This window comes from Mya arenaria, chromosome 15 (genome assembly GCF_026914265.1).
Source record: "Mya arenaria isolate MELC-2E11 chromosome 15, ASM2691426v1".
In the NCBI taxonomy this organism is placed as follows: Eukaryota; Metazoa; Mollusca; class Bivalvia; order Myida; family Myidae; genus Mya; species Mya arenaria.
In genome coordinates, this window is record NC_069136.1 from 49,598,354 (window position 1) to 49,621,749 (window position 23,396).

General features: G+C 34.8%; 1 protein-coding gene across 2 annotated transcripts; it reads right to left on the reverse strand.

The window, feature by feature from the left end:
• Positions 1-15,726: 15,726 nt before the first annotated feature.
• Positions 15,727-21,553, reverse strand: LOC128220363 (kelch-like protein 12). 2 transcript variants are annotated; one of them, XM_052928727.1, is made up of 5 exons: positions 21,483-21,553; positions 20,162-20,274; positions 19,557-19,641; positions 18,612-19,162; positions 18,203-18,397 (listed from the first exon to the last, which is right to left on the reverse strand). In XM_052928727.1, exons 2-5 carry the CDS (start codon positions 20,270-20,272, stop codon positions 18,332-18,334), a joined length of 813 nt encoding a protein of 270 aa, XP_052784687.1. In that variant the 5' UTR covers positions 20,273-20,274; positions 21,483-21,553; the 3' UTR covers positions 18,203-18,331. The 2 variants fall into 2 exon arrangements, with proteins under 2 accessions (XP_052784686.1, XP_052784687.1); XM_052928726.1 differs by having other exon boundaries at positions 15,727-19,162.
• Positions 21,554-23,396: the final 1,843 nt, after the last annotated feature.

The window sequence follows — 23,396 nt, forward strand, 5'->3', positions numbered from 1 at the left end:
GTTTTCTCTGTTTGGGACAATGCTCTACCCATCTCATGATGAATTCAAACCACACATCTGCATTTACATAAGACAACGTTGCATCTGATAATATATTTTCAACCGTTTCAGCCGTGATTGTCAGTAATTGATTGCCATTTAACAATTCCAGCAAATGTTGCCTGATGTACTCAGTTTAGGAATTTCAAAGTCATAGATGTTGGCCAGATGGAGCGAGTTTTCTACGTTTTCCTCCTTCACATTTCTTTTTGTGTTAATCCAGTCCACACAGAACGCCTTCAGGTCTGGTATCATCAAAAACTCGACTAGGTTGATCAGTGGAGATACGTTGTCCATGGTCAACTTTGGAAACTTCCCATACAAGGACATGATCGCCATGTCGATGGACTCTGGAGAGCCAAATGTTAGCTCTAGAAAACCTAAAAAGCAGATTGGCTAATCACATTTATATTACGGTACTATTAAATCCTTATTAAAGTAGATTTATGCACTCGAGCGTGTCTATATCAGGTTAACAAGAGATGTTTGTCAAACTGATGTCCTCTGAGCACCGCTGTTTTTTTCCAAGACACATGTAAAGGATTTTATAAATGTGTTTTTAAAAGAATTACATTGATTTTAAAGGTTGCCCGACGTTTTAAAAAAGTGGAGACAAACATTTCAAACTTTAAACTGCACAAAGTTTTTATAAGACTGGTTAACGTGGCCTTGACCTTTGACCAATTGACAAACTATACCGGTCAATTTAAACATACCACTGATTTGTCATTGACCTGTCAAAATGTTTCAAAGTTGTTGTGCGTACAAAATATTCATTATACTGTTTATTTTGACATTGACCTTTGACCTACCGACCAAAAGCTAAAAGGGGCCATCTACTGGTCAGGGCAACCTACTTCTGTAGTTTCATGGTCCTTAATATGAGGCTGCTGTTTGTCAATTAAAATCACAGAGCTAGTGAAACCGTACTCAAGTTGTTGTGCGGAAAACAGTTTTTTTTATAAAACTGTTGAACGTGATCTTGACCTTTCACCTAATTGATAATGACCCCATATACACTTAGGGTCATCTACCGGACAATGACAATCTATCACTGTCACTGCATACTTCAATATCAAACCGGTCAGGAGTGATTGTGAGGACAAAACATGGCATACCGACCGACTGACAAACAAACCGACCGACGGTTTTTTATTAAATATTGCAAACCTATATTTCCTTCACATCCTACACAAAAGAAATCAAGAAGATCTTTGAAGCTTTGATCTCAAGTATTTACTTCTTTTATAATTAAAATAACGTATTGCAATTGTATTAATTTTCAATCTGTTGCTGTACGATAGTAATTTTGTTTTGATCATGGAAAACAGCTTAGTGAAAGGCTGAATAAATTGAACATAAGAACCTGATATATTGGCCTTTCTACGTTTTATTGTATGTCCAGCTGTTTCTAAACAAAAAGTTGTAGTTTGGTGTATGTAAACATTTGGTGAATGTACGGTTTTTTAATTCCGAAGGACGTCAGGATTTTCAGTGTAATGACCAATGGTTTCCATCGAATAATAATTACAACATTAGCAAGTATGCTGAACATACCCGATGAGGACATAAAACTAATGTCCAAGTAGAGGAAGCACCTACAGGCGGTATATTCGCCTTAAAAAATAATCCCATTATTGTTATAACTTAATGATTTAATTATTTTGACAATTAATCCATGAACAATGAAATTCATATTAGAACAATTCTTAAGTGATAATCATTACAAACAATTTGATATAATCGTCTATTCACTGAATACCTTATCCATACTGTTTGGAATCACCAACAGATAAAAGTATATTTCTGTGTCGTTTGTACAGTTATTTTTACTTATGGCCTTAGACTTGTAAGACTACAAGTCAATATTGTTTGTTCGATTTATTCATTATATCATTATTGTTTGAATATTGAATTAGTGATTGTATGTAGAAACAGTGATTGCAATATCGATTGACATTTGATTTATATAATAATTAACTGACTTTGAAGTTTGATTATTATTAAACAGTGAAAACTGTTGTCGACTGCCAGGCCATATTCTTCCAAATAATAAACTGTTGTATAGATTAAAGTATTGTCAAATTTATTTCCGAGATAATTTAGATGTGCATGTGACGCAGTTTATGTCTTACGATGACATGCCGTCATGGAATTATTATGCGTAGTTTTAATCAAAAAGCAAAGAGCACTATGGCAAGGTATATTTTTTTTTATCTCAACCATCTTACCAGACTGTTTTAATGGTCAGCGTAACGTAGGTTGTTGTTTTTTTTACATCGGTGCATTGTGTAACACTCATAAACTTATAACAGTCAAAGTGGTTTCAATGAAATGTAACACCAGTGTCGAACACCATTGAAAGCGTGGATCACGACATGCGTGCTTTTACCATCGACCGTATGGCTAATGAAGTCTATAAATCTATTATTTCATATTAATATTTTAGTGATTCCTCTTCATCGATCTTCAGTTGATATTAAATGACACGATCAATGATGAGTTTGGTCAGTATTTCTTAAGATCTTGATCAGGTTATGCCAAATCAATGACTGTGCTACTTGGTACGGGAAATAGGTTAGCTATTACAAACATCGAACATACATTTCTAATAATTAAAATTGCACCAGTCAATTGTAACCACGCCCCCCCCCCCAGGTCCGGGGGTATACCGGGGATAGTTGGGGAATGGGTCGTGTTTTTACCTTTCAAGTGGCCCCGCAGTGCCGGGTGAATGCGGTGGTTTTGTCTTCGCTTTAAATATAGCGGGGAATGGGCCTTACCTAGGGTCCCTGGGGTGCAGGGGCATTTGGCGGGGATTTTACCATCTGTTCGGGGTTGGCTGGACCTAAAGTCAAAGTCCCCGCTATTCCCCGGACCTGGGGGGCCGTCGTTACAATTGACTGGTCCATAATGATACCATTTATGTTTTAGGAATAACTTTAAAGAGGTATAACACAATAAATATAAAAGAAAATTTAATAAGTAAATAAGTTATGCTCCTACAATTGGTCTAGAATTGATATTAATGTGAATTTAGTGTTCGTGTGTGCCGTGTATAATTATAATTATAATTGTGTGTTATGTCTGTAAGTATGTTTGTGTGTCATCTTTGAGAGTCAGTTTGTGTTTCATTTGTGTGTGTTTAATTGGGAATCTGTGTGTCATATTTGTGAGTTTGTTTGTTGTGCGTTTGTTTGTGAGTGTATTTATTTTGTGAGTCTGTTTAGGAGTGTATCCATGAGTCCATGTTGTGTCTGTTTGATAGTTTGCTTCAGAGTATGTACGTGAGTCTGTTTGATAGTCTGTTTGTGAGTTTGGATATATAAACATATTTCGCCAATGGGAGCATAACATGAACAATGAAAACATGTAGAGTAAATATACAAAGCTCACGTACATGCATTTATTGATGATCCATGGCATACACCAGCACTAAGAGTAACACAAAAAGGTACCGGAGAACTTTTATTTTCATTGTGGTCCTTACAGTTGGTGGCATCGCATAGGGAGTCAGTCTTACATTGAAAATAAGTTATTTTGTGCATAGTTATAACTTTATCTGGTTTTTACTAAAAAAATAATGAAACATTTAAAAAAAATCTTTAAAGATTAAAGACTAAATTATCAAGTATATGACGCTTAACAGCAACCATAAAATTTGATAAATGAAGTATTTTGGTGGTAAATATAAAATGTTCGCATAAATATTGATACTTGCAGGTAATGTACCAGAATTACTTTACTCAAATACGTATAACTTTGGGAACAGCAAGTCTCATTTTTTTCTAAGTATTGAGCTAAGGGGAAAAGATTTGTTTTAAGAAATATTTTTTCTCCCATATCATATGAAATTCACTTGTTTCATTGTGAGATATACAGCCAGGATTGAGATAAATCTAATTATCTTTTTTGTGAAGTTTGTTAATTATCTTTAAGACCTCAGAAAGGTGATACCATATTAAACAAGCCTAATCATAATAACATTGGATAAGATACATTACAAGAAGTTTCTTTGTATGCCGAGTCAAAAGGTACAAGAACCTTAACCTGGAATTGGCCTTCGTTATAACTGACTGAGCCATTTTATTAAAAAAAGCAATTCTGACCGAACGTAGCACCAAGTTATTTGAAAGATGATGTGGGTCCTTTAACTGTACCATTACACGTAACATGGAGGCTAGAGTTAGATTTAATTAAAACTCGAATCAACACAGTATTGACTCAGACTTTTTTAAGTGCAGTGAAAACTAATTATCACCTATTATTGACTCACAATTTTTAAATTTCCAGTTTAAACCTTCTCACTATCAGACTTATACTTGTAAGAAACGAGTATACCAGAACCATCTGCATTAAGCAAAACTTTGTTTTGAACCACTGTAGACATTTCATTGACATAAATTGAAAATAAAAGTGGTCCAAATATTGACCCTTGAGGGTGATCCTTTCTTGGAAGGCAAATAAAAGAAACTTTAAAAAATCTTGGAGTGATTTTGAGTCATTTTTGTTTTGCTCAAAAATTGCGGAAAACATAATTTCTTGACTTTGCCAATATGAGATTATTCATTGTTTCTTAACGACTTGAAGGATTTCAACAATTTTCTTCACTCTTATCTTTTCTATACCGGTTAATCGCTTTGTCTCTTTCATTAATAGCCTGTTGGATGTCTTAATCCATTCATAGTTCAGTCCTGTATTTAATTCGTGCCCGTTTAACAGGGATCATATTATTTATGATAAAAACAAGTCCTTAAAAGTACTCCATGCATCAGCAGCATTGCCATTGAGCATAACAGGGCTCCGATCTGTTGACAAAAAGATTATCTTGAAAATCCTCTTCATTGTATTTCTTAAGGAAACGCAATGTTACGGTATTATGACTGCCGATTGGTGTTTTTTTACCATATTAGTTCATGTTTTTAGAGTCTGTTCGTGAGTATGTTTATGAGTCTGTATGTGAGTCTGGTTGAAAGTCTATTTGCAAGCCTTTTTTGGTGTTATGTTCGTGAGTCGGTGTATGTGTCATGTTTATGAGTATGTCCGTATATCAAGTTTGTAACTATTTCCGTATGTCATGTTTATAAGTATGTTTGTATGTCATGTTTATTAGTGTGTCCGTCATGCTTGTTAATATTAACGTTTCTCATGATTATGAGTATGTATGTATGTCATATTTATGACTATGTATGTATGTCATGGTTATGAGTATTTCCGTATGTCATGTTTATAAGTATGTTTGAATGTCATGTTTATTAGTGTGTCCGTCATGCCTGTTAATATTTACGTTATGAGTATGTATGTATGTCATATTTATGACTATGTATTTATATCATGTTTATGAGTATTTCCGTATGTCATGTTTATGAGTATGTTTATATGCATTGTTTATCAGTATGTCAGTATGTTAGTATGGTTGTATACGAGTCAAATTCTGCTTATCTGTCAATCTGAAGACTGTCCGTCTATCCGTCCGTCCGGTGCGGTGTTCTTTACTCGTTGAAAACGCACGTTCTTGACTAGTTGTTATTATATAAATGTTGGTATTACATACACTATCTTATTATCTTTTATATTCTTTAATTAAACAATTAAACATGTAAGCATATTTTTATTTACCTTTATTTTAAATTACAACTGAAATGCTCAATAATAATATTCAATAAATGCAAATGCATGTACTTTCAACAAATAATCCTCCTACACCCAATAGCATTTGAACAGTTAATAAATGAATATCGGTAAGTAAATGGGTAATTCAAAACGTTCATTCATAAATACATGTATAATACGCTACTATATCCAAAACATCTTTTGGAACATTTTGGTCAAAATCTTTTTTACAAAGTATGATGCAGTAATGGAAAACTTATTCAATCGTGAGATATTATATATTATATACACCGGCATATGTTTTAACTCTGTAATGAAGTAAATCTTTCCTCATTAAATTGAGAAAAGGAGCTAATTGTCAATTAAATCAACCAACACTAAATCAACAATTATATGGACAAGAAAGAGTTTGTAGATATTTAGTCAGAGTCTCAAAAACGTGCTTTAGGGGCTGAGTTGCTATACTAGATATGACATTTTATGATAAATTTTTAAGTGCTTTAAACATTGAACAAGAGTAAATTGCTCTGACTGTTTGTGACAATGGCTAAAATGCATATATACATGAGGCATACGGTAGGAGTTTTGCCAAAGTCATTATGTGTATTTATTGTTGGTTTGTATGATATTTATCATGTAACAAACATTTGTAGAAAACACTCGTAACTCGTGAGTTAACTAGGTAAGCTGGAAAGAAATACTATATTCGAAGAATTCGCCAATAGAATAATGTCCTCATGCCATGACAGTCTGCTTTTGGAAAAAAGGAACAAAATAAGTTATCGAAAAAGTACCTTAAAAAATCCCGTGCATAAACCGCCAACAAGGGGGAGCAAAAACGTCGCAACACAAATAGGTTAACAAAATTTGCCAAAGAGGTGCGTGGACGATCAGTTTTTTTTATTAATATCAATTTTGTTAGAATCGAAATACACTTTACAGTTGAGAGCTGATGATGTTACCAAAGGACCTAAATGGAAATAAGGGTTCTCTGTGATCCTTTTTTAGTTATCCTTGTTGCTGGTGTGCAGGGCATGGGCCTTTTATATAAGCATATATGTAATATTTACATAACATGTTGTTTTGATTGTCCATGTTATGCACTGATTGCCGGAATAAATCTATCCATCCATCTATCTATCCATCTACTGTACTTTGTCATAGATGTTTGAAATTGTAACGTCATACTTTACTGACGTCGTAATTAATATCAACATATTTCTAAATGTCAAAACAAATCATGTTTGCAAACAGAAAGAAAACAGCAATTATGTATGTTTTAGCAATTAATGCAGTGGTAATGATATTTAAATATTTAAGGAATATGAAGTGTAACCATTTTCTAAAACCAATCCTGATATTTGGAAGGTAAAATGTTCGACGAATACATATTAATTACGCGTAATACAAAATAATTATGCTACACATGTAGCGTTAAACGCAAAGCTTCGTGTATAATAATAAATTATAATGTCCCAGACAATGTGACACACATCCGTGTAAAAATGTGGTCTTACCGGCGGTACGAGAGTCGCAAACGCTGTCCACATCGTAAGGTAAACTGCCCCAGATGACATTTGGGGGTCATCATAGCACCCTACTGTTTGCGGTGTGCAAATAATAACTCGACGCAGGGTTACACTTTACATTCGTTTACGTTTGTTGTAAGTTTTGATACAGAAATCGGATATTCAGATGCCATTGTTTTATCAAATTTAAATACACTATTAAAACTGATAACAAGATTGTAATCGTGTATTTAATAGCTGTGAACAGAATAAGATTAGAAATAAGATTTACCACAATTTATACAATTGTTTTAATACACCAAAAAGAATGAATAAATGTCGAAAACAATGGCTCTTATGAAAGTTCCGATTTAAATTTGAAAGAAATGAGCATAAAACACGGTTTTTCTACCTTTTGGGACTATATTAGACCACAGTATTTCTTTCAGCATTTACCAATCATTTAATATTCTTGCGCTTTCTGCTATTAAATACACGGTTACAATCTTGTTATACCCCCACAAACGAAGTTTGAGGGGGTATATAGGAGTGAGCTTGTCGGTCGGTCGGTCTGTCGGTCGGTCTGTCGGTTTTCATGGTTTCCGGACGATGACTCATGAAAGGCTTGACAGATTTGAACAATTTTTGGTACACAGGTGTAACATCAGAAGATACAGGTCAAGTTCGATATTGGGGCTGGTGGGGCCAAGGTCAAGGTCACTATTACTAAAAATAGAAAAACGGTTTCCGGACGATAACTCATGAAAGGCTAGACAGATTTGAACAATTTTTTGGTACACAGGTGTCACATCAGAAGATACAGGTCAAGTTCGATATTGGGGCTGGTGGGGCCAAGGTCTAGGTCACTGTTACTAAAAATAGAAAAATGGTTTCCGGACGATAACTCATGAAAGGCTTGACAGATTTGAAAAGTTTTGGGTACACAGGTGTAACATCAGAAGATACAGGTCAAGTTCGATATTGGGGCTGGTGGGGCCAAGGTCAAGGTCACTGTTACTAAAAATAGAAAAACGGTTTCCGGACGATAACTCATGAAAGGCTTGACAGATTTGAAATTTTTTTGGTACACAGGTGTAACATCAGAAGATACAGGTCAAGTTCGATATTGGGGCTGGTGGGGCCAAGGTCAAGGTCACTGTTACTAAAAATAGAAAAATGGTTTCTGGACGATAACTCATGAAAGGCTAGACGGATTTGAACAATTTTTGGTACACAGGTGTAACATCAGAAGATACAGATCAAGTTCGATATTGGGGCTGGTGGGGTCAAGGTCACTGTTACTAAAAAATAGAAAAATGGTTTCCGGACGATAACTCATGAAAGGCTTGACAGATTTGAACATTTGTTGGTACACAGGTGTACATTTCAGAAGATACAGGTCAAGTTCGATATTAGGGCTGGTGGGGCCAAGGTCAAGGTCACTGTTACTAAAAATAGAAAAATGGTTTATGCTTCATAACTTTAATTTGGCATGAGATATTGTAATAAAACTTGCTGTATAGGCAGCCTCTGTGAAGACAATGCTTGTGATTGAAAATGGGGCCAGTGGAGTAAAGGTTTTTGTGCACTGTTACGAAAATAGAAAAACGGTTTCCGGACAAACAATACATGCATGATAAAAGAAGATGGTGTGTGCAGTAACCTTGGAGTTATGGCCTCTTTTCAAAGGAATGGTTTGCCATTCCTGTGTCCAGGCGGCATTTGGGGGTATTTGTCACTCCTGTGACAGCTCTAGTTATCATTAATTAATATTTATATTTATATTAATCATGTTTGTAATACATGTAAATGTATTGATTTTGAATAAGAGTGTCACTTTAAAAAAGTACGCAGCATAACTTTGGCATATGAGTGTCTGCAAAATGTTATCTTTTACATTATGTCGCCAGACTATCAAATACCATAAAGTTACTGAAGCGGTATAATTAAAACAACATACTAGGATGTTACGATGCCGTTCAGGAAAAATGTTTTACGTTACAGTCACAAAACTGAAATTATCAAAGTAGATAATGTCGACAATGACGGAAATGCAGATGAAGGTGAGAAAAATAAACTCGAAAATGATTGATACCATTTCAATTTAAAGTGTAATAATTCAATGTTTTATCGCACCAAAGAATTGTAACCTCATTTTATTCAAATCAAAAGGCTTTAGAAAACATCTCCACCCCTACCTCCACCTTTTAAAATGTTGACGCTTAAGAGTCGTAAACTAGTCAGTGTGTATGAAAGCGGGTAAAATGCATCGCTCTCAATTTTAGACACTTGATTCTTATTAATTGTCAAAATTCCAATCTTTGAATCGCTGAAAACGTTTGCAGTTACATCTGTTGCAGTTGTGTTTTCTATCAACAGTCTTCCAATGGATGCATAGACATTTAACACATCTTGAAGATTGTCAACATCACCAAAGCAGTCAACCAACAGAAAGTCATCTATCTCATTTGTTTCAGCAGAAACATGACATCATTGAATTTGTGCAAAGTGATGGCATCACTGTTGAACTGTTAATGTTATCACTGTATAGTACAATGCATGTGCCATCTTAGAATCATCAACACAAACTCATATAAAAAACAGTCTCCTACATTTAAAATGTTCGATGAAGTTTAAAGTACATGACGGAGTTTGCTTGGTATAAGCATAAAAATTGTGACGTTATTTATTTTTATATAGTAAATGTTATACTATAGTCAAGGAATCAAGGACTGAGTTCTGAGACTAGACAAATAATTAGTTGTATTAATTGGTTTTCATATATTTATAGTTGTATATTAATTTGAATCATTTCACTATTTCATTAAAAATGATGGAAATGTGAGGTTAAACGGTTAAACAAAGCAAATGATGTTTTAATTTCCATCTAAATTCTAAATTTATCATCTAAATTTCCATTTCTAAAACTAACATCGTGCTTGATTTCGAAATTTTATTTTTCACTTTTGAAGATTACATATTTCCATATCAATATCTAGTTACCGTAAACTATTCTAAATTTTGTATGCATTATTAGTACTGTATGTACAACTTTTTTATACCAATAGATAGACCAGACGCTTCTCATACCGCAATACAGCTGTATCTTCTACTGTCACTATATAATTGTTCATTTACCCGCCTCTTAAATCAAACCGGAAGTAAAAGACCGACTATTTGATCACTTCAATCTTGTTTTGTTAAAGGGGCACACTTTAGACTAAAAATGTTTTTTATTTCAATGCATTACTTTGTTTTACTATTTTGACTTTAATGATTAAGGCAAAATAGCATATGGTTTTTGGACATACAAAGAAAAATATAAGCGATATTTAGGCGCTATTTTAACCCGTTAATTTGTGGCAACGTAGCTTTTTATTAAAAAAATATCATTTCAAAGACTTTGTATCTGTTAACAAATCAAACGCTTTTTTATCAACGAAAACAAATTAGTTGAACGTAATAAAAAGATCCAGATATTAATCCTGGAAATATGTAAATTATCAAAATAAACAGATATTTATTCAACAAACAGACTCGTACTTTCGATTAATATTTTCACACAGTAAGGACGAATTTTTCAATTATCTCGGTTATCCCTCTCGAGATTAAACGTACTGGTCGTAAGAGGGATACTGATAAACTTATAAACCCTGTAATTGGTTATCAAGTTGTATGGGTTATTTATGAGTAATGTATATACAAAGTCCATAATTGAGATAAACACTTAAGGGTAGAGGGTATAAACCATCACGATGACAATATGTAACACATGTACATATTTAGGCATGCTTTCAGCATGGTTAAAGCTACAGAGATATAGAAACAGTAATAGTAAATGAACTAAATAAGAACATTCAATTTACCATTTTACGCAATATCTATAAAATGATCAAACATACTTCAATCCACTTCTACCACTACAACTACCACCGCTATTTCTACTAATACTATTACTACAACTACTACTACTAGAACAACAACGGCTACTGCTACTACTGCTACTACTACTACTACTACTACTACTACTACTACTACTACTACTACTACTACTACTACTACTACTACTACTACTACTACTACTACTACTACTGCTGCTACTGCTGCTACTGCTGCTACTGCTGCTACTGCTGCTGCTTCTGCCGCCGCCGCCGCCGCCGCCGCCGCCGCCGCCGCCACCACCACCACCACTACTACTACTACTACTACTACTGCTGCTAATACTGCTACTCCCAGTCCACAACTACTACTACTACTACTACTACTACTACTACTACTACTACTACTACTACTACTACTACTACTACTACTACTACTACTACTACTACTACTACTACTACTATTACTACTACTACTACTACTACTACTGCTGCTGCTGCTGCTGCTACTTCTACTACTACTACTACTACTACTTCTACTGCTATTGCTACTGCTACTGCTACTGCTTCTGCTACTGCTATTGCTACTGCTACTACTTCTACTGCTACTATTACTGCAATTGCTACAAAATCTCAAAATATCTTTAGTGGTCTTATTTTCACTCCTCGATCTAGGTGCTGTAACATGGTGTCGCTGACCTAGGGGTCTATGGTTCAGACCTACAACTAACAGAACCAGGTATATGGACCAATTCGGGTGTAGAATCGAATTTATGAGCATAGAATTAAACTGGGAAATGATTAAATAATGGGTGTTCATATTAGGGATATGAATAACCCCTTTCGGGTGTAGGTGCAGCATGGTGAAAATTGGGCTGGGAAGCTGCACTTGGTGGAATAGGATTTTATCTGTGGTTTAGTGGCTTCCTCTGTGGACTGATATCGGTTCCATACGAGAATGAATCAGAGGAGCTTGTATCTCCATCATACTCAGACTCGGGGGCCTGAACAGGTACCGGCCGCGTTTTGATCTTTCGGACGGGTTTAGGTATTTGAGTACCAGCTTCAGTATCTTCTGACTCTGGCATGGAGGTAAAAGTAAGCAGAAGATGTCGGTGTCACTTGCGAGACCTGAGTTGCACTTTGTACACAGGCTGACCTTCATATGGAATATTCAATAATACATATGGGTATTTTCCCAGTTGTCAGCCAGTTACTGTTGCCCTTGCAAGTTTGATGTGCTTACAAGAACAATGTCGCCTTTTGCAATGGTTTTTTTTTCTGAACGTTTGGTCATACTAAGCTTTGTTTTGCCCTCTTCTTGGATGCATCTCCAGCGACCTTGTTAGCGTATTTCAGTCATTCCTGCAGCTGTGATACATATGCGAAGTTATTTCTTACTAGGACCACATTAAACGAGAATAACTGTCGGATTCTTTGATGGCACCGCATTTAAGCATTTCCCTTATGTGTTGACTGACTTCCTCGTACATACCGAAAGGCATCTTACGGCATGGTTGTTTATATCGGGTATTATCAGTGTGGACAATATTGTGCTTAACCAGATTTCAGTGACCAAAATATTTTTGGATCCTGCAGAAAAGATATGTTGCAAATTACCTAATACTTGTCGAAGACGAAGAAGCTGATAAGGTTTGAGGTTTTCTGTGTCAACCTCCACGCTTATCTCTTCTATAGTGGTAAATGAAGTTGATGGTTGAGAGGTGATGCTAGATGTAAGGTCATCAACCACTGTTACATTGACACAACACATGTCAGATTTGGGTTTCATGAAAAGGGGTTTGGCTGAAATGTTACAAACACGGGTAGGATTTTTGCATAACCATCATGCTGTGGCACTTTCATGACATGGGGTCTAACCAATAAAGAACTGTATATTGAGATATATTCAGTACTCACTTTCGAATGTTATGGCCGAGACCTCTTGCAATTCCATTTATTGTAGCGGTACAACTTTTACTGTATGCTCATTTGTTGACCACTCTGTGACAGGGTGTGATACAAGTGAGTCAAACGTCATCAGCCAAGGCTCTGGCAAAGCGGATGCGACTACGGCTGCAGCTGGCTGACACCGCCGTATGACATCAGTACCCAAATTAAGAGGGTATGAAGAGTTGTTATTGGTGTCTGGGACTACCAAAAATAACACTGGAATCTCTAAATCAAGTGCAGGTATAGCAATATAAACTTCATGGTATCCTAATATGTTTAAAGTGTTTCCATTGAAAACAGTAACATCAATATTAATTCCAACATGTATGTTTATACTAATTTATTTTAGCCGGTACCTAATGTATAATTGTAAACACGATAGAGTCTGTCTCTGTATAATAAGACACGAACTCAGACGGATGGCTTAACATTATACCTGTGGCTGCTACGCCTACTGCCCTTTATAATTGTCAATCGGAATTAACCATCGGCAGATCGACGAACAATACTTTAAGCATTTAAATATCAATGCGCTAACGGGCGTATCAATCCCGGCGCTGTCAGACCTGCTGTGGTCACCAACTTATTGTCATTACCAATCCGCTCTAATAGCTACAAAGCTGCGTTTTGCATGAGTAGCTTGCTATAGAAGCCCTGTTGTGAGCGCTGTAGCGCTGCATATTTGCGTAATTACGCAATTAAACACATAGAAATCGCAATTATTTTAAAGTCGACGAGTAACAAAACGCATTATACGAAAAACAGAATATGTAAATAAATTTCAAAATAAACGCGTACTGAATCAAAATCAATACATGTATGCATTTGTGTTTTCATTTTGGAATTCTCGCGGTCGGGGATCTGGAAAACGTTAAAAAAAAGAATCTTGGTCGCTGGCTTTGGACAGGTTTATTCCCAGGAAATAAACCGGAAAACTCGATAAAACCCTGAAAAAAGCAATGGGAAATGGATGGTATTGAATAAACAATTCAATGCTCATTTGGCGTAAGATATCAAACCATAATATTATTAATTATTTTTGGTTACTATGAACTAACACAAAATAAACGATTGACGTTAACTGTGTCGCATTAAACCATTTATTTGTGTTAGTACATACTAACAACACTTAACCATTACTTAAGGCATAATATACACTTTTAAAATTAAAATCAAAGCGCTTAATGCGTTAACAAGCTTTCGTTCTGCTTCGTCGTATGAGTATATTCATGTAATGCCGAATGGAGGGGAAAGTGTATGAATACATACTCGTATGTCTTAGTTTATAGTTTTAAGTATTGTCAGCCCAGAGTCTTTAGCATGCTGCACATGCATATTTATAAACCATTGATATAAATATGTTCATTTTATCCACGTTTTACATAGGTTGAGGGCACAGGATACATCAATACATATAGTGAATAAATAATATGTGGGTTATTCGATCCAGGGGTTTCGCGAATATTCTGTCATGCTAGAAAGATACCTTTAACATAAACTTTATCAACATGTCCAATGCATTTTGTTGGATATATTTGGTTAAGCGGACATACCCATGTTGTAAATTTCATCCGACTCATGTTTGAATTGTAGAGTAGTGTAGGCATGCATTGTATATGAAATCAAAGTTACAGATAAGGTTCCATATGCACTTGAGTATAACTCTATACGTTTGTAATTATTTTGGTATTCCAAATATCATATGAGTATTTCAAGCAACTGATATTCCATGGTTTTAATTTAATTTGATATAAGTATTTCCTGAGTAATTCATGAGCATGCACTTAGGGCTTTGATTAAACATTGGCTTCTTCGGGTCAGCTTTTCGATAACACATAACCATTTTAAAAAAGATCTGGCAACACTTAAGTAGCCCCGACTTAACTGAGTTTGCAAACGAAGTTATATCTATGAATGTGCATAGGAGCTTTTTCTGGCATTATTGAGACAAAGTTAGATATTTCAGGTCTTGGACGACTACTTTGAAACTATCATCTTTCGAGTGAAGAATCAATATTTAATATACATCTATAAAGAAATTACCTTAAATCAGTCTTGCTCGATCAATAATTTAAGAATCCCTTTTTCAATCATCTAAAAATGTGGAAATATGTGTATGGACATTATATCTCAGACATGTTTGATAAACAGCCGTATCATTCAACTCACTCAAAAGATATCTCCCTTTAGTTATATAGAATTATTCTAAATTGTTCTCGTCCGATATACAATTTAGGAAGCCTTTGTCCAATCATCACCAAATTTGGTCAATACGTGTAGGAACATAATATCTCTGTCAGGTTCGATAACCAGCCATGTTGCCCTAGTCGATCAAGAGAAATGAATTTGGCTTAACATACAACCACTTATCATCAAACTTGGTGTCCTAAAACTAGGACAGGATTTTTTGTGACAGTTTGTGGTCGTGTAAAATAATCTAATTGCCTATAGTTGTGTAGAAGATTGTATAAAGAAGAGCATAAATAAATATCTCTGTTTAAATCAGGCATTTTTTATTTTGTATTTCTTAAATGATTGCTGGTGTACCACCAGCAGTTTACCAACTCATACTTAAATGATCAATTAACCTAGTACTGTATGCATACAATGCACAAAATAATGTTTTAGTTTTTCTTTTCAAGGCATGTTTAAAGGGAGGTTGAACACTTGATTTCTATTTGTAGCACAGACACCACTTTAAAAGTCCGGTCGTCATTATGTTATTTATTATCAAATCTTATAAATATTTCACAACATATATCCAATTTATAAAATTAAGAAAGTAATAATATTATCCAAAACTACAAGGACAAGTCAAAAACCTTTACATTTACCAAGATCCTGTTCATTATCATCCGGAACACCTCAGTCATTTTTCATCGACAGCAACCTCGGATGTATACGGATGGTTTACAATGTCAGAAAACTTTACTAACTACGCTGCAAGTAGATCGCATAGTAATTGCTATTTAGTAGTAACACTTTATGATTGTACTCCTGCACATTTTAATTGTGTATTCAACAATAGCTTTTACTGGCAATTAATTTTAACGAAGTAATACAAAATACACTACTTAATATAATTTTACGAACTACTTCTTCTGATGTACCGGAAAACATCCGATGCTGTTTTCGATGGCAAATGGCCGAAGTGTTCCAAATGGTTAGTAAGTGCAATTATCAAGGCAAAACAAAACTCAAAACAAAAGTTAAACAGCTTGAGCACAACAAACATTAAACAAGTATTAAACTATCGTACTCGGTTAGTAATGGTATAACCGCCATCGAACAGTCAGTGCAAATAACCTTAATATTCACTGAAGGTTTAATAAGGGTTGGAATGCAAAAGCAAGTAATTAGGCTGTATGTTTTGTCACATAAAAAAATGATGTTAGTATTTATTTCCTCGTGTTCTCTCTAAACCATCCCAATCATCGTCGTCTGAAGATGTATCATTGCAGTTAAAAATAATTGCTTTCCTCGTAAGCACGCTCAAAATACAACGCGTGGGCAAACAGTTTAATGTTTTTTTACATATTCCTGTAAAACATCGAGTTAATTTGATCGTTGCACATTTGAATATTGTCAATAGATACACTTAAGTTGTCGCTTAAAAACATCTCCTACTTTTTTCCCGCGCTGTATTGAATGCATTGTTTCTCCACAAAACGATAAAATATTTTTTTCCACGCTCGCCTAGCCTCAGGTATCAACTTCTGACTATACAACCACATTTTATTCTAATTGTCAGTATGACTAGATATACATTTAGGCATTTTTCACAACTTTTGTATGATCACACGAAACTTACACTCAATTTGACTATTACGGCCGGTTTAAGGTTTTGCCGAAGCATCGTATACAATATGTTTGTGGTACTTGTCGTCGGATGAATAACTGGATGATTGAAAATACTATGTACCGGTACTGGCTTTTTAAAGCAATTTTGTCATCAATTTGAGGTTATTTGAAATGCATTTCTCCATCGGCTCTGTCACTTTCATCAAACAAATGTATATGGCTGTATCGTTGCTCATTCGATTGGCTTCGTTTTTTTTCTGCATCAGAACCATGGCACTAATGATTCGAAATGCATAAAATATTAATATATTACAGGGTTTTATCATAAAACCAGCTTCATCACGGAGTAAAGTTAAAAAAAAATTAACTCTCACCTGATCTGAACTCATAAGCCATGTAATCAAGAGGAAATCAGGAAAATCTAAAACACTTGAAATACTGGACTTTTCACATTCACAACTAGATGCAAAAAGGTAACCGTGATTAAAGCTATTTCTGGACATCTTTCTTATTGTAATCCGTCCGTGTGTGTTAAAATTGTGTTAAAAAAACATGAAGTGTTATTACTATAAATGTAAGGAAGTGATATCCGTTTGATTGTGTGGCTTAATTTATTTTAAAGACTCGCATCTGGTGAATCATGTCCGTGTTATTAATCCTTATCGCTATCGTCATGACAGTGTATGTGGTCTTAATAATCATCATCGTTATCAGAGTAATCATAACCGTAGTCATCATAATAATCTTCATAGTCGTCCAGGTAGCGAAATGTTCCTATTTGAGAGTGTCTACTGGCTACACGCGCTTCGTCTTTGATTCGATCACAGTGCGGACAAATCACATTGCATTTAAGCTTGGAACTTGGAATCTGTATTTCTTGCATATTTAGAATAATTGAAGCATCTATTTTGACATTGGGGTGAGGAATCTGCTTCCATTTTACATCGTCCACATTAACCTTTCCCAGTTCATCTGTTGTATAGTCCAATGTGTTGCATTCTGCATGGTTTGAGTACTCGTATGTTTGCCGGAAACGAACCCATTTGTTCCCAACAACAGCAAAAATACAAAAATCATCATCGTCATTTGGGCATGTTTCATAAACTGAAAATAGTCTTTCATTGTAAAGACCAGTTCGTGATTGTGTAAAACGGATTTCGTTATTTCGGTTGTGGATAACAAACCCATCTTTAAATGGACTGACTTCATCTTTGTGTGTGAGCTTAACATCAATTTTGTGCATTTTGCAGGACTGCTGGTCGTATATGCAAAAAAATCTATTGGTTTTGGAAAATAGCGCTACTAATTTGGCTTCATTTACACAAATTTTTACATCAAAATTAACATTCAACGACATGAGTGGCGCAAAATTTGAGTCTTCTCTATTTCCTTTGATTGCCCCCACAAAGATCGTAGGACGTTGATACAGTCTTTTAAAATTAAACGGAACACCCGACAGCGATTTTCGATACGATCGTAGTGTCTCATTACTTAGGCTTATTTTCTGTGGTTCATTTAAGACCGTATAACATACTTTATTTAATATGTAGATACTATCAAAGCACGGTGGTAAACGTTTTGAAGTGCAATATAACTCGTCAAGAACTGAAAAATTAAGGAAACGAATTATAGGTACAAGGTACGGATTTTTCTCCACCAGGCAAAGAGTAGATTTATCGTAGTTGTATGTAATGTATTCATTCCAGGGTTCGCGTGTGTTTCTTTTCAGCCTGAACCATTTTTGCTGGCCTAGGTCGAAAACCCAAAAATCTTCACAATCGAAGTGATTGTTAGTGATGAATACATTTTGCATTCTTACCCCAACTTCAGAGTCCGTTCCATTTAAAACTTGTAAATCTTCAAAGAATTTATCCCCTTTTGCCTTTTTAATCAAATTTACGGTTACTTCCGGGAGAAATATGCCTGCAATTATTGCGTCTAGATTTGGTTTCCTCTGTTCAGGAGATCGCTTTACCCATCTCATGATAAACTCAAACTTCACATCTGCAGTAACATAAGACAAAGTTGCATCTGAGAACATATTTTCAAGCGTGTCAGCCGTGATTGTCATTAACTGATTGCCGCCCAACAATTCTGGCAAATGTTGCCTGATGTACTTTGTCAATGCATGTATTTCAAAATCAAAGATACTGCTCAGATGAAGTAGTTTTTCTACATTTTCTTTATCCACCTTGGTCTCATTGTTGATAAAATCTGCACAGAACGCCTTCAACTTCGGTATCAATAAAAACTCGGCCAGGTGCATCATTACGGATACATTTTCTATGGTCAATTTGGGAGACTTTCCGTACAAGAACATCATTACCATGTCGATGGATTCTGGAGAGCCTAGTTTCAACTCTAAGAAACCTGAAAAGCAATTGTCGTACATGGCCTTATGAGTAAGAGACGATTTGAGTAAACTAAAGGTTTTCTATACCAGATAGCGGGCGTGGTTATATGTTCGTGTCATTCCTGTTCAATCTTAACATAAGAATACTATGTTGTTCTTTAAATATAATATCAAGAATTTAGAAAGTTGAAGTTTTAAGTATTGATTAGTTAATAAAGCCATTTATATTTTGAAAGAAAAGAAACAAAATTCCAACCATTTCATTAGCTTGATTATATTTTCGTTTTGAATTTTATTCATCTTTAAGTAAATTTTAATTTGAAATCGATACCCCAGAAAACAATCTTAGCGTAGACGTTGACAATTCTCAATAGGCTGAAGTTGTTTACAGAAGTACAAATGCTACTCTACCTTTGGTATTTTCATTGAATGTATTTCTTATCATCGCCTGGACGAATGGGCTGACACACACGACACACTCATGGTAACGCTTGCTCTGTTGAAAAGTACAGCAGACCATCACAAGTAATTATCAGAAAGAAAACAAGAACAAATTGCATGTGCATATGAGAGCAATATGTTATGGACAATACTGAGTTTAAATGCCCTTCATTTCTAACCTTCAGATGGTTAGATATTAAGTATGACTGGTTAGGACGTAGCTATCATGCGACTTCTTCGATGTTGTTTACCGATTTTATACGCTCAGAGTACTGCTTAGTATAGAACAAAGATCGTGATTCTAGGTGGTATTGTAATATCTTTGACCGGCTTGGATTAAATTTATTGAAATTAAATACATAAAATAATTGTGAATTAATGAAATGTTTGTTTGGTTTGTTCATGTTACATCAATTTTGTTTCGACGAGTGTGCACCGAAAGGCATATAGTAGACACGAGTGAATATGTCTACCTCCGGTTTCAACAACATTTTCAAACATTGAGTATTATTTAAATACGTATGTTTAGTAAATTTCTTAAAAAGTACAGTTTTAAAAAGGTCAATTCGGTTTACCCATAGTCCTTGTTTCACAGTGAAGTCGCAATAGTCACTTTGTTCTTTCACTTGCTGCCATAGCAACGCCCCGGTGAACACTGGGCTGTTTCTCCTCTCATCAAAGTCCATATCTTCAACGAAATTTACACAAAGAGAAAAGTTTTTTTGTTGTATGCAATGAACCACTTAATATAGAATATACCAATATAACAATAAGTATTAGGAACTATTATAGTTTAAAAGCGTTTAAAAAAGTGATTTATGTTAAACAATCAACTAGTAATACGAGTATATACAAAATAAAAGCAACCGTAATTACCTTTGTGCTTTTTCCATTTGCTTTTGATATCTATAATGTCTAAATGGGTCACGGATTTTGACAAGACAACCAAAATATCGAAATGCATGTTCATGTGCGTTGCAACGTAGGAGAGATTAGGGATGGTATTCAATATAGGTTTTATATGGATCTAAGAACGGTGTGACTAATTGGATTGCGTTGTTTAAATGACGGACATATAAAGTCAATGATGAATTACCATAAGATTCACTTCAGTCGCATATCGATGACTTTGCAATATTTTTGAAACCATAATTGATAATTATTGCGTTTATTAATAAAATCGGTTATTGCAGGACAAAAAGTGACCAGTGTATATGTATCATAACCGAAGTGCATTTATTGCTCCAATTTCGTTTATTCTATAACTCAATTTTGTAATAGGGTGATCTGCTAGGGCGTAGCTTAACATTAAAATACATGTCTGAACAAACAATTTGACAACATAGTTATGGCATCTATTATTATAAAAGTCTTATAAATAAAAAATTGGAAAGTAAAAACACGTCTCGTTCAAACGCGGTATATATAATAAGAGTATTTCATTTTAAACATATATGAGGCTTTTCTGCACACCGACAGGCCTGTTTTATGTTTTGTATCTCTGTAATAATTCAAACGCTCACAGCACAGTATAGAACAGTTTACTCAAACGATCATTTCGATGTTTGACAAATCATAACTTTACAGTCAATGAAAGATCGTATAGTAGGTTTGATCTATCTGCACATGTATTTAACCATTTCTTCATCTTTAATAGGACAAATATGCTTCTAGCTAATTTGTCAAAAGTTAAATGGATAATACGTTAAAGCACTGAAAATGTTACCAATATTAAACACGGTGACATTATAATATGAACACACAGACATACCATCAATAAAATACACAGCACAGTACAAACTACAGTATGCCAAGTAGTCACAACGAAACAGCTAAGCTCTGATCATTACACAATATAATCCAAATATATACAAATAATAGAAAAAAACATCATACCTCAAGCCTAGAAACACGTAAAATATCAAAATATACTTCTTGCTTGAAACGCCTCGTAGTTTCGATTAAGATTTTCACACGGTGAATACAAATGTTTCATCGATCTTTGTTATCTCTCACTCGATGAACCAGGTTGTAAGAGGGATAATGATAAACTCTTAAAGATATAACTAAATATATGATAAGAAGGTAACAACTACGTATACCATGTTTACACAGATAAACATTTAACATTAACATTAACTGTCAAGTTATGGAATAAATATACCTGAACTTGCCTTGAAGACCTTGTGTTCATCATGTTGATTTGTAACATAAACATTGCAGGCTAAATGGGGTCGAATTGAAACTTTAAACATTTGAACTTTTATTAAAATGCTTATGGCCTATTACGGGCATACTGAGTTAACAAACAAAATACAATAATAAAATGGAAATAGAGATATTAAATACATCAAACTACCATACCAACACTGCCCGCCGATGTTATAATTTACTGGTGACAAGCCTCATAATCGGTTTATCAAGTTTATGAAGTTGTACCCGTTATACATGCGTAATATGTATATTAGTTAGAAGAACATCATACATTTTACTGTTTATTTGATGAACAAAACGATACTATGTATAAAAAACATACCTGAATCATAGGTCCTTAGTCTCTCCTAATTTTGGCAATCCACTTCTTTAGCGTTATCCATCAACTATTGGCATTTTTACTACTACTACTTCTACTACTTCTGCTACTTCTACTGCTACTGCTACTGCTGCTACTGCTACTGTTCCTGCTGCTGCTGCTGCTGCTGCTTCTGCTACTACTACTAGTTCTTCTGCTGCTGTATAAAGAAATAAGTGCTAAGTTTATAAGAAAACAATTTATTTTTACACTATGACTCTTCTATATACTCGTAATGATATAATGTAGTATATCCTGATAATTCTAAGAAAGTTTCTCCAAAATCGGACTAAAATACCCAACTTAAATGTATGTTGGGAAAATTTGAGTATTTTTATGCAAGTTTAAACTTCCCACTTAACTTTCTGTTTCGCTGACTTTCCAAGATAACATTTATTAATGCAGATCTGTTAATCTTGTAGACATCGTTTGTTTTGTTCAGTGTGTCTTTCGAACATTTAAACTTGATGGGAAACTGGCATACTTGCTGTCCTGCATTCTTTCAAAACAAATGCGACAGTGTATTATATTTTAAAACATAGCCGTGTGTGATGCATTTCTCTCAACCTCAAAGGTTATTGCTGACGCATGTCAATCAAAGCACTGAAAGTGCTGAGGGACGGTGCCTCTGGTGTATGTGCAGAAAAATATACAGGGAGAGCTGCCTGGTTTCAAAATCGTCGTTGTTATCAACTATTGACAGTTTGGTTATTTCAAGAGCCAATTTTCGTCATGTATGACTATTTTTATGAATGCATGTTAAGCAAGCGATCACTTCGTACGAAGTTGCATACGAAGATTTCTGCGACCGTTTTATTAACGCTTTCGTACGTAGCTACTCTTCGAAAGGGGGAATGATCGGACGAAAATGTAAACAAACCGTAGATGTGAGTTTACTAAAAAAATCGCAAATAGTGATTTGATCTGCTTCGCTTTTCGAATAATCAAAATAGATATTTACTATTTATTTTAATAAATATAGTGGGTGGTAACTTTTTGTCGACTACGGTTGCTATGGCATGGTTTGACCCGTTTAAACAGCTGTTTCCTGTGTCACATTGCAATGTTTTCAGGTTATGACACATTTCGATACCAACTATATTCATTTCTTATCGCTTGTATTGTGTATAATAATTGTTATGGCGTTAACATGTTAAATAATCACATTCCAAAAGTTAAATGTACTATTACGTTCGTTAATTCTTTGTTCTATTCGATTGGAAACCCCGGAAGTACAA

Coding starts and splice junctions, on each gene's coding strand:
- LOC128220363 (XM_052928726.1), bottom strand. CDS start 20,272: ATGGACTTTGATGAGAGGAGAAACAGCCCAGTGTTCACCGGGGCGTTG. Junction 19,642..20,161: donor CTGTGAAACAAGGACTATGG/GTAAACCGAATT, acceptor ACTTTTCAACAG/AGCAAGCGTTACCATGAGTG. Junction 19,163..19,556: donor ATTCAATGAAAATACCAAAG/GTAGAGTAGCAT, acceptor ATTGCTTTTCAG/GTTTCTTAGAGTTGAAACTA.